This window comes from Myotis yumanensis, unplaced genomic scaffold (genome assembly GCF_028538775.1).
Source record: "Myotis yumanensis isolate MYYU_CA2020_CCGP unplaced genomic scaffold, mMyoYum1.0.hap1 SCAF_19, whole genome shotgun sequence".
NCBI classification, from domain to species: Eukaryota; Metazoa; Chordata; class Mammalia; order Chiroptera; family Vespertilionidae; genus Myotis; species Myotis yumanensis.
In genome coordinates, this window is record NW_027223770.1 from 10473899 (window position 1) to 10487008 (window position 13110).

The window sequence follows — 13110 nt, forward strand, 5'->3', positions numbered from 1 at the left end:
TGTTTTCCTGAGAGAGTGAAGGGAGGGAGAAGAGAGAAGGAGAGAGAGAGAGAGAAAGAGAAACATTAACACGAGAGACACATTGATTGGTTGCCTTCTGCACTCACCCTGACCAGGGCCGGGAATCGAAGCACAACCAAGGTTACTTGCCCTTGACTAGGGAATCAAACCTGAGACTCTTCTGTCCACGGGCTAACACTCTAACCATTGAGCAACCGGCCAAGGCAGCAATCTTCTCTTTTAACATTTGTTTTCTTTACCTCTAAATGAAATTTCCCTTTATATCTGGATTGATTCCACTAAAAGGTGTCCTCTCTCCAGAGACATTGAAGCATGCAACAGATGGATGAATTTCAGAGGGAAGGGGGTGGGAGGCAGGAAGAGATTAACCAAAGAATGTATATGCACATATGCATAACCCATGGACAGACAATAGTGCAGTAACAGTAAAGGCCTTGGGAGGGGGCAGGAGGGGAGGGGGTAATGGGTGAGGGGAGGTAGTACATCTGTAATATTTTCAATAATAAAGATAAATTTAAAAATAAAACAAAATAAAATTAAAAAATAATAATAAAAATAAAAGGTGTCCTCTCTTTTTGTGGATTGAAGCTTTTGCTAATGTAAAAGAGGAAATATTCATTTCTTTATAGAAATAATTGCCTAGTATGAATTAGGTTTCATATGTACATGTGAAAGATTATTCTGGTTTTAGCCTGATTCTAATCCCAACTATGGTTCTTCATATTATATAAGTTGTTCTTTGTAAGTAAATTATATATGTATGCTAAGGCTTCCCTTCTTCCACCCCCACCCCCCCCCCCCCCATAGCTTTATTGAAAAGTTTATATGGTTTTTTAATCTCCTTTTCCCCTAAAGAGATTTAGCCAATGGAATTTTGCCTGAGTTCTTTTTCCCATATAAAAGCAAACAGGTGCCTGAAAGGTTGCACTCTATTCTGGGAGAAATCTGATTAATGTTGAAGGACTGTGTCAGGTCAGACTCTGTAACCTGCTCACAGATTATTTAGTGAGTGCCAGGATCAGCTCTCAACATTATCTCAGATTTTTTTTTTTTTTAATATATTTTATTGATTTTTTACAGAGAGGAAAGGAGAGAGATAGAGAGTTAGAAACATCGATGAGAGAGAAACATCGACCAGCTGCCTCCTGCACACTCCCCACTGGGGATGCGCCCGCAACCAAGGTACATGCCCTTGACCGGAATCGAACCCGGGACCTTTCAGTCTGCAGGCCGACGCTCTATCCACTGAGCCAAACCGGTTTCGGCTTATCTCAGATTTTAATGGTTTTCTTGTGAAGGGCACTTGTAGATGAAACCAGTTTGTATATAAAGTTAGTTGTGGCTCTTAGATCAGAAACTGGTTAAGAAGAAATTCTTTCCTGGAGCAGGCAGTAGTTTGAAAGAATGAATGATTCATCAAATGGAGTTGCAAGAATTATAATTGCATTCTTGCTTTAACACAAATTGTTGCATTTGAACCCATGGTGAAATCTTACCCCTACTGATAAAAGAATTCCTCAAAAGAAGTATCTTTTAAGTAAATTATCTTAAATTCTCTTGGGGAAGGAAATGGGGAACATCTGCAATAGTGTCAACAATAAAAACTTTGAATAAAAAAGAAAAATTTATCTTAAGAATTTCTAGGTATCCTTCCAACTGCTTGAAAAACACAGAAAAAAAGTGGTACTTCTTTATGGTAGGGTAGACCTGTCATCCTCCATGCTTCTCTTTCCCCTACCCCCGCTGCCCCCACCTCACTCCCCATCCAGTTCACCTGTAAGTCCTTTTGTTTCACCAGATCCCAAATCCCTGCACTCTAACTGCACTGCCACCATTTCATAACAGAGTTGCTGAGACTCCTGACTCATCCCTTCTTTCCACTGTTGCTCTCCACAGCAGGCAGAAGGATATTTTTTTCTTACTATCCTTATTACTATTGAGACTTTTTTATTATACATTAATTAAAAATAAAACACAGATGCTATTGATTTTAATAATGTATTCTCTTTAACATATTATATCCCAAATATTATTTCAACATGTAATCAATATAGAAGTTAATGAGATAGTTGACCCTCTTTTTTCATATCAAGTTTTCAAACTCCAGTGTGCATTTTATACTTAGAGTACATCTCAGTTTGGATCAGCCCCATTTCAAGGCTCACTGGCAACATGTGGTAGTGGCTGTTTTATTGGAAAGCTCAGCCCTGGACAGGATAGTGGTTTTCTCTTAGGGAGGAGGAAAGGGAATAGGATATATTCTTAAATTTGTTCTTTATTTTACAGTTATTGACTCATTTTTGAAGTTAAAAGATTGCAGCTTTTGGTATTCTTAATGATTGCCAGCTGTGGATCAGTTGCATTGTCATTAGCATCAGAACTCTTTTTTTTTTTTTAATCACTTTACGTTCTTATAAAATACAACAAAAATTAATAGCACAAATTTCTTCTATACAATAATAATCCTGCTGAAATTGTACTCTTGGCTGGTAGGCAATGCTACTCTGTGGTAGCTCGCATGTTTATTCATAAATATATGAAAGATCAAATTCTAAGTTAGAGAATATGACTTAGGAGTATTAGAGTATAATATATCAAACTTGAGCACTTTTTATTCTGAATTTCAGGGCAAATATGTTTACTGGTATGTAGTAAAATGAACTGTCAGGAGGAGATGGGTAGGAATCCCTGAAAAGTTGGTAAGAACATCCTTTAAATGTAATTTTTTTTTTTTTAGGGGTTGCAGATGGTGTAGGAGGATGGAGAGACTATGGAGTTGATCCGTCTCAGTTCTCAGGGACTTTAATGCGGACATGTGAACGGTTAGTAAAAGAAGGACGGTTTGTCCCGAGTAATCCCATTGGAATCCTCACCACAAGCTACTGTGAGTTGCTGCAAAATAAAGTACCTTTACTTGGTAAGTCAATGTCCTATGTGTTTTCCTCTCTAAAGATGCCCAGGAAATGGTTAACAGTAAAACCAAGAAATTAATCAGCCTACCTTTAAGCAGCATTTGATAAAGAAGCTATTAAATACTTACTATTTACTTACAAAATACTACTGCTTGGAGAGAATGTAAATAGGTACAACCACTTTGGAAAACAATTTGGAATTGTAGAATACAGTTAAACATGAACAGATAGTATGCTCCAGCAGTTCCACTTCTAGGTCTATACCCTAGACTAGAGAAACTCTTACACATCCGTATATCAAAGAGTAGGCACAAGAATGTTTATAGTAGCATTATTTATAATAGCAGAAAATTGGGAACAACCTAGAAGCCCATTTATAGTAGAAAAACACACTTAGAAAAGGAATGATTTAAAGCTGCATGCAATACTCAGGAACAGCCCTGGCCAGTGTGGCTCAGTTGGTTGAGTGTTGTCCGATGCACCAAAAGGTTGCTGGTTCGATTCTTGGTTGGGAGCATGCAGAAGGCAGCCATATTTCTCTCAATGTTTCTCTCTCCCTTCCCCTTCTCTAAAGTCAATAAAACATATTTTTAAAAAGTAAACATTGTTTAGGGATTCTAAAATATGATAAAAGAAGAAAGAAAAGCAAGTGATTATATAATTCAGAATAGGGGTTCTTTCCAAGGGAGGAAGAAAGGAGTGAGGTCTGGCATGAAAAATTCAGTTGATTACCTGTGGGGAGTTCAGGTTGCAGATAGATACACCAGACTAATAGCAGTTAGCTGAAATACCATGGCACAAAATAGATTCCTGTTAATCATGTTATTAGAAAATGTCCAAATACCTAGTGCTCATTTGGTATACTAATGGAGCAGCCTTTGGCCAAGCTTCTACATTTATTTGTTAAATGGTTTCCTGGAAACTTAACCAACAACCTACCCAGCCTTCTATGCAGAATTTCAGAAAGGGTGTTATTAATTTTCTGCTAATTGCCAGCATCTTTCTGGTTACTAGAAGGCCCCCCCCCCCCTCCTCCCAGTCACCATCCGAATTTAAAATCAGCCTCTGTTCAGTGTTAATGGAGAGCTCTACATTGTAGAATTTTGCCTTCAATTTAAATCCTTAAGAACAGTTTCTTTTCATTATGCTGCCATCTTCTTTTTTCTCTGTGCTGTGATTAACCAGCTTATTTTATTTGTAACTGAAGAGAAATCTTGCCTTGAGGTTTCAATATACTGCTTTGTCTTAATTTGCTATTTTGGGCATGCAATTTGGAGCTTGCCTGGCATAGTGAAACATCCTAGATTCTCTTTCTAGTACCTCTCTGTCAACATGCCATATGACTATGCAAACCTCTTAACCCCTGACCCTTGCTTCATATGTTGAATGGAGAGACGTGTGTGCATGTGTGGGCGGGGGTGGGGGGGGGGGGGACTTAAAGCTTCCTGCAGCACTCAGAAACATGTTGCTGAGGGAAAAGAGGACATTGCAGAATACCATCTAATAGTCTAACATCTAACAGAGAACCTATAGACAAATTCCAGAGGTCTGAATGTTTCCATGAATCCTCTGCCCCCAACCCCATGCATTTATTGTGACTTGGAATAACCATTTACAGAATAGCAGCTATCCTATTTTTGCACTTTGAAAGCGTTCTTCTTGCTAACTTTTTTCCTTATCCTTCCCTTTTTGTTTACCCTCATGTAATTGGGAGATCTTAATAAATTTAAGGACATATCAAAGGTTTTTTTCACATTGAATATTATAGTTTTTTCTCCTAGAAGACACATCGAAATAATCCTTGTTACCGTGTTTGACACATGTGTACTTTTTTCTTACCTAATCTACAAATATCTAAGCTATTTGTAACTAAATTTAAGCATACTTGTATTTTGGCAAGACAGACTGCTGAGTTTTACTAAACCTCATATAATTGCAAATAATGATAATTTACAAGATTAGGTAATCTTTTTTTTTAAATCAAGCAATTGCTTGTATGGAGGGCAAGTTGATAGCAGTAACCACTTATTTCTTGAGACTATCTAATTGCTTTTAGATCTGGGTTGGCATCACAGGCTAATTGTTAGCATATTTCCTCAGAAATCCTTAAAGTAGATTTAGGTCTTATGAAGTCAACATATCTTAAGAATTTGAGGGGTCATTCCTAATAAGCTTATTCCTTTCTCTATTTGCTACATTAAAGGCTTAGTTGTTTATAAAATAAGGGGCCAAGTGATAAAAACATTTCCATTTTAGCATGAGGGATTTACTTGGGTGCCTGTCTGGATTGGCCAGTCATCTGAGCACTCATTGCTGTTATTCTCAGCATCTTTTCCTCCTTGCCTACTTGTTCCTCTCCAAACTCCTAAGAGTGATAAGCTCTTCTCCCAGTATTAGGTTGTTAGGGCCTGAGCCTTGTGCACACATCAGTAATTTGAAGAGGCAAAGGAGGAGTGTACACTCCATGCCCAGATGATTTTATAAGGCTAGGCTTGCCTTTGTTGGTACTGCTTTGCATAATAAAGCTCCTTCACTTCTGAGAACCATTTTGATCCTAACTCAGTGGGTTACAGCTACAACCATAGCAAAATGATAGTCTGGGTTTAATAAATCAACATGAGTCCTTACTGAAGCAAAAATTTTAAGGCTGTGCTACTCATCTGTCATTTTTTTGTTCTCAGATTAATTCTATCAGCTTTCAGAAGATCTTTTTATCTTTTCTTTATTTTTCCCTTTGCTTCTCTCATTATAGAGTTTAGTGACCAAAAGACTGAAAGTGGGGGGTGGAGAACTGAGCAAGAACATGTGTCCCATGCTATTCATATTTTTGACAAGTGGCTGTGGGGCAGAACATATTTTGTATGATGATTCTATTAATGATAAATGATTGGATTTTTCTGTGCATTGAGTTAAGAAGGAAGGGTAATTGGCTATCTTGGCTCTAATGTAAGCTATGGAGTAGGTTATCTGACGGCACTTCCAGTTTGTTACAGTGCCTTTGTTTTTCTTTGACATTAAATGGATAGAGATTAGATAGGTTAACATCGGAGTGTCAGGTTAGTACCCGTGCATATACTATAGAAACAAAAAAATGGAATTTCTGAACATTATAGCAAGGGTAATGCTTATATTTAAGTGTTTTTAAATTATTAAGTTATACATTTTCATTTAGAAAAAATTAATAGCAAAAATTAAATCAGTGATTATGCTTCCTGTTATTTTTCTGTGCATGTTTGTGCATAGTATAATGATAACAGGAATTGAATCTACTGTGTGCTCACAACAGTGCCATGAACTAGGTTCATAGGTACTTTTTTGTTGTTGTTAAATATTTTTATTGATTTTTAGAGAGAGAGAAGTAGAGAGGGAGAAAGAGAAACATCAATATTGGGAGCGGAACAATGATAGGCTGCCTCCTGCACGCCCCCTACTGGGGATCTAACCCAAAACCCAGGCATGTACCCTGACCTGGAATAGAACTAGTAATTTTTTCGGCGCATGGGACGGCACCCAACCAAATGAACCACCCTAGCTAGGGCTCAGAGGTACATTTATTCACCATTTTGTTAGGAAGAGACTGAGGCCTAGAGAGAATAAGTGGCTTGCCTGCCGGCAGTCACACAACTAAAAAATGATGGCACACTGGGGTTTAACACAGCTAATTCCACACCCTGTTTGTTTTTTGTTTTTTTTTATTTCATTTTGCTTAACAGTTTGGCCTTTGCCTTACTATTGCTTTAAAAAAAAATAAATTTCAGCCCTAGCTGGTTTGGCTCAGTGGATAGGGCGTTGGCCTGTGGACTCAGGGGTCCCGGGTTCGATTCTGGTCAAGGGCATGTACCTTGGTTGCAGGCACATGCCCATTGGGGAGTGTGCAGGAGGTGGCTGATCGATGTTTCTCTTTCATCGATGTTTCTGACTTTCTGTCCCTCTCCCTTCCTTTCTGTAGAGAATCAATAAAATATATTTTAAAAAATAAATAAATTTCACTGTTTTTGATGTACAATTCTTTAAGTTTGGTATCACTTTTTTTTTTAAAGAAAACTTCAATACTAGCTTGTAATCTACTTGTTTGACTTAATTTATCATCCTTCCTTTTCAAATATATTTCTCTAACACAATTTTAGTGACTATTAAAAAGCTAACACTTGGTGGGGGAGGTGGTAAGTGATCAACCAAAGGACTTGTGTGCATGCATATAAGCATAACCAGTGGACACAGACAGTAGCGGGGAGATGGCATGTTCTGGGGTGCAGGAGCAGCCGGGGAGAGGTCAACGGGGGAAAAAGACATATGTAATACTTTCAACAATAAAGAATTTAAATTTTAAAAAAGAAAGCTAACACTTATCGTGTATTATTATAAGTGTTTGACATGATTTAACTAATTTTATCCTCACAAACAACGCTATGAGGTAATTACTGTTATCCCTATTTTCATAGATGTGGGCACTGAGGCACCAAGAGGTTAATTTGCCACAGGTCACACAGCTAGTAAGTAGCAGAGGTAGTATTCAGACACAGGCAGGCTGATTTACTTTAAGAGAATACTCTTTAAGTATTATGTGACAGTGTATATAGCCTGCCATGGTACGGATGTACTATAATTTATTTAACCAGTCCCTTAATTTTAGATGTTTCAGTTGCTTCCAATTCTTCCTAATATTAAACGGTGTTCTGACATTTAAGTCTTATTTGCATCTCTAATTATTTTCTTAGAATAAATTCTTACCAGTGGATATGCACATTTTTATGGCTATATTGCCCTTTAGAAAAGTTGTTTAGCTTTGCTCTCTCTCGACTATGGAATGAGAGTGACCATGTTTGATATACTCTTGATAACAGCCTGGGTTACCTTCTTTTGATTTTTGTTAAACTAGTAGACAAAATAGTAGTGTGATGATCATTTTTCATATATTTCTTGGTGAACTGCTTATATTTCTATTTTGTCTTTTTTCTTTAGATATTAAATTTTAGTACTTGAAGTAATCTTACTAGTTGTAATAACAACCTTTCATTCTGGGGAAGGTCATGCGAGCTATGTGCTGCAAAGGTACATGGAAGCTTTTGCTCTCTACTTAGAATGTGGTCTCTTCCATCTGAACATTAGTAGTCTCTGTAAAGTGAACGGGTCAATTCCACAGGCCACCTGGGAAAATTAGTCTTGTTACTTCAGAGTGAATCAGTTCCAAATAAAAGTTCTTAGTGACCTCAACAGATGGAAATCTGGTTAAAAATTGTAGTTGCATGCCCTGACTTAAATGCTAGTGAATTTTGTGGAGGCTTCCTCCCAGTGACTAATGAGAAATGTCAGGGAAATGTAGCATTCTCATTCTGGCATTTAAGTATTAAAGCTTAATATCTCAACAACATGCTTTTGAGCATTTGGCATAGATAATAGCACTATTGAAATTAAATAATATGGCTAAATACCAGCCATTTTTATTGTTTTCTATCTCTGCAAATGGAAGAATTCAGATTATCAATGGCCCATGTACTATGTATCATAGAAATTCCTTTTCCTTTCCCACCATTTGGACCCTGATCAGGTTATTAATGACATTCGTTGGCGACATGGAGCATAACTAAGAAAGGTCCTTTTTAAGCAAAGGTTCAAATTATGGCATGTTGTTCTTTGAGGTAATATGATAAAAATATGTGTACAAAGGCAACCTTGGAAGAGAAGATAAATGGAGACTATTTTTGTTTCTAGGTAGCAGTACTGCCTGCATCGTGGTGCTGGACAGAACTAGCCACCGATTACACACAGCAAACCTGGGTGATTCAGGCTTTCTGGTTGTCAGGGGTGGCGAAGTTGTGCACCGATCAGATGAGCAGCAGCATTACTTCAACACTCCATTCCAGCTCTCAATTGCACCACCAGAAGCCGAAGGAGTCGTCTTGAGTGACAGGTAATCTCCCCTTTCACTCATTAAAGTGTGAACAGGGCGTGGCTTACTCACAGGTTCCTTCCCATCCCCCTCAACCACAGTGGCGATAGGCAATTTCCATTCCCAAATGAGAAAAAAAAGACATCGAGAATATTCTCATCAGGAGAACCTTTTAGTTTGACTTCGAAAGATACTTTACATATACTTGATATTGCAGCCAAGTTGAATTCTAATAAACACCCAATAATTTGACAAGACTGAAAATGCTATTTCAAGCTTATAAAATATCAGTTTTTCATACCAAGATCACATGGTATGTATAGTTGTGTTAAATTTTGCTGGAGAAATGAGTTATTGTTCATGCATGCCATTGCCTGTGCAAGATTTTGCATACGTTACCAGGGAAGAGTACAAACAGGCCCCTGCTTTATTTATCAGAATAACTTCCTGATTCTCAGGGCCTCCTACTACATGTATCAAATAGAGCTTGCAGTCCAGGCAGAACCTGTCAGGACCAAGTTAGCTTACAGGAAATGGAATCAAAAGTGGTCTTGGATATGTTCTGTGATGACACTGTTGAGGTGTTCTCTTTTTCTTCTGACACCTTCCCTCAGTTCTTTTTTTTTAATCCTCACCCAAGGATATTTTTTCCATTGATTTTAGAGAGTAGAAGGGAGGGAGGGAGAGAGGGAAGGGGGAAGAGAGAAACATCAGTGTATGAGAAAGACACATCAATTGGTTGCCTCCCGCGCCACATACGCCCTAAACAGGGCAGGGATCGAACTTGCAAACCAGGCACGTACCCTTAATGGGGAATAGAACCTGGGACCCTTCCACGTGTAGGTCATTGCTGTTCTAACCACTGCAGCGACACTGGCAGGGTCCTCAGTTCATTTTTAAATTGGGAAGAGAACTTTTTGAGACAATCAGTACTTTTTTAAATCAACTTTTACAGTTTATCTTTTCTAAGATCAGAGTACAGACGAGGCTAAGACAATCTCAGATTTCACTGTCTATAACAACGTTGTAAGACCTAGGACAAACATTGTTGGTGATTCATAAATGTTGTTAACTGGGTGATAAACCTTTTGTAAAAATTGAAGCATTCTAGCAGTATCTGTTGTCTCTACTTAATAGTTCTTATAAAACCAGATCTTAAGCCCTAAGATAAAATGATTATTCTACTATCTTTTATTTCTGGTTAATCCTCACCTGACGATATTTTTCCATTGATTTTTAGAGAGAGTAGAAGGAAGGGGGAGAGCCAGAGAGAGAGAAATATCAATGTGAGAGAGACATCATTTGGTTGCCTCCCACATGTTCCCTTGACCAGAATCGAACCTGCAACCCTTCAGTCCGAGGGCTGACGTTCTGTACACTGAGCCAAACTGGCTAGGGCATCACTACCATCTTTTAAACTGGAATGAGCATATTACATAATGAGGTATTCAGTATTGCCCATCTAAAATCTATTGTTGACTCCTAGAGAGAGGGAAGCATTTTTTACTTTCAGATTAAGACAGATTACCATAATTGGAAGAATATTTGATTATGGGCCCTTCTTCAGTGTAATGCACATTAATATTAACCATATTGGAGTGAGCAGACCTTAGAACCCCCAAGGCCTTGGTAGATATTAAGTTCAGCTAACAGTTTTTGGAGAACAGTGTTTTAATTTCCTTTATTTGATTCTTCTTGTTTTGGCTTCTGAGTGCTAGTGCAGCCCTGCCGTATCTCACACACTATCTCTGGGACAGTCTGGTTAGGGCAGCACTTGGCCTGGCCTGCCAGTGAGGTGGAGGTTTCTTCCCCTGGAGCCCAGAGACAGCTTATTAGCATGTGATTTCAGCTCGTGTTTCAGTGCAGTCAAAAGTTTCCAGCAGCACAGTATGTTCAATCAAAATGGGCAGAACTGCAGCTGGCAGAACACCAAGCTCATGGGTGGGAGTGTTGGGAGAAGAGGACAAATTGTCCAATGGTAGTGAGTCTCTCACAGGCAGAATAGCAAAGGACACTCCTGGGGAAAGAAAAACCTCAGCGTAAAATCGAGCTTCAGTGCCAACCTGGTCATTAATCTAAACTTGTAGAATCTGATTAGCTTCCAAAGACTGAGCAAATGTGAAGTGTCTTGTATTTTCTCTTTATTCCACAGAAGAAATCAACTTGATTTCCACCAGTTTTAGTCCCCCCCCCCCCCGCCCCCGTGTATCTTAGCTATTACTCCATCTTATCTATAAAATATTATTTTAACCTTGACTTAAGGGTTTTCTTTTAGTAGCTGTTTTTACAAAATATTTGTTGTATGAATGTATAAGTTAATTTGTTCCTTGAGAAAGCCCATCATAGAACTTACAGATGTGCTGCTGCTTTCCTCTGAGGAGACGATGAACCAGAAATTTTCTCAGTGCACTTTGTGGCATTTTCCAGCAGGCATGGGTGGGTTGTTAGTTTCTTGTGTTTTCTCTTCACAACTTTTATAACATGTTGCTTATACAGGTTTGGGTGTGTTTTTTTTCTGTCAAGCTTAGGGTGCCTTAGTTCTGGTCCCACCCTTCTGGGTCAATGTATGCATTTTTTCCTGGCTCTTGTTCACTTACAAGTTAAAGCAGGTTATCAGGTATCTCTCACACCTTTTCCTCACTCTGGAGTCCTGGAAGCAGTGAATCTGGACTTTGGAAGTGGCTGAGAATTGGCCTCTCAGGGGGCCATTAACTCTTTGAATATATGGTCTTTTCTGTTTTCTCCACACCTGGGTTTTTTTCCCCCATTCTCTGCTTTCATTAGGTTTTGTCAGAGGAAAAAAATCTCCCATCTATATTTTTAAAAGTTTTATGCAAAAAGATGTAGTGCAAAGTCTACCTCCTACTCCTGCCGCCAGCCACACACTCTCTCCTCAGAGGCAGCCACTGTTATCTGTTTCACTCTCTGTACCTTCCTCTCTTCATTAACAACATATCACAAAGGTTATTTTTGTTTGTTTTTTATTCCCCAATTGGGAGGGCCAGTTACTTTGTTTCTTCATTCATTTAGTCATTCAACAGATATTTATTGAAGATCTATGTACCAGGCACACGAATAAATACTTTGCATGTGGAGCACTTTGTAAGCCCTGGGAGATACACAGTCCTCACTCTGCCAGAATAAGTACCCCTTAGTAATACTAACATAGAATTTCCAATAATGCATTAGTAATTATTAGTACTATATTATTGCATGTGTTTCCCATGAATGAATTCTTAGAGGATTTGCATGCTCTCATAGTTATTCCACTATAACACAACCTCCTGAGAGCCAGGTTCAAGTCTGCAGGGAACTGATGAGTGGACAGTGAATAAGAGAGGATGGAATGTGGCTCTAAAGAATTAGGAAATAAAGACTCATCTGCACTAGGATTTTAGAGACATGCTAGCATCTGACTCAGAAAAGAACCCTTCCTCCTCTGAAATCACATATGACTAATCACCACACTCTGTTTTACTTGGTAGTTTCAGTTAAGCTTTTGAAATATTTATATGAGTGTTTAATTAATTGTTTTCAAGGTTAGGAATTTCAGAATGACTGGCTTTTATTATTGACACCTAATATAAATTAGTTTTTCTTAAAGCATTATTACACTGTAACATAGTGCCTGTTGGAAACTTTGAATGCTATCTCTAAAGAGCTTTCTTAACTCTCCCTTACCCTTTCTGTGCCACAGCCCGGATGCTGCTGATAGCACATCTTTTGATGTCCAGTTAGGAGATATTATCCTGACAGCGACAGATGGACTCTTTGACAACATGCCTGATTATATGATCCTGCAGGAGCTAAAAAAGTTAAAGGTAATTAACTGAAAGGTTGGCCCTTGGAAACAGTGGCCCTCTCTGGGCAGTTAAATTTTCTCCATTCAATTGCATTATCTCTTTTTATACTTTTGAAAAGGACTATTTTGTGAATATAGGAAATTAATAGTATCAGTTTTTCAATCAGTTGTAAATGGAAATATTCACAAATGGAGAATTTAAAGGAAAAAGGCTTTTCACCAAGCTTTTAGTAGGGTGGTAAAGGTAGAAAAAGTCCAGATAGGAAATTTCTTGTTTGCATTTTTCATTGTATTTTAATGGTATTTAATAGTGTTACCTCCAGCGATCAGACTATCACTCCCCAGAGGGAAAGTAGGGGAGGGAGAGGGTTAGAGGAAGAGATCAACCAAAGGACTTGTATGCATGTTTATATATAAGCCAAACCAATGGACATGGACAACAGGGGGATGAGAACATGAGGGAGGGGGCGTTAATGGGGGGGATA

At 38.4% G+C, this 13110-nt stretch overlaps 1 protein-coding gene across 1 annotated transcript in view; it reads left to right on the forward strand.

The window, feature by feature from the left end:
• PPTC7 (protein phosphatase targeting COQ7) overlaps positions 1-13110 on the forward strand; it is a 47921-nt gene that overhangs the window by 26255 nt on the left and 8556 nt on the right. The window contains exons 2-4 of the mRNA XM_070399333.1: positions 2759-2938; positions 8646-8844; positions 12521-12644. Coding sequence (XP_070255434.1) covers positions 2759-2938; positions 8646-8844; positions 12521-12644 — 503 coding nt within the window. The remainder of the gene's footprint in view (positions 1-2758; positions 2939-8645; positions 8845-12520; positions 12645-13110) is intronic.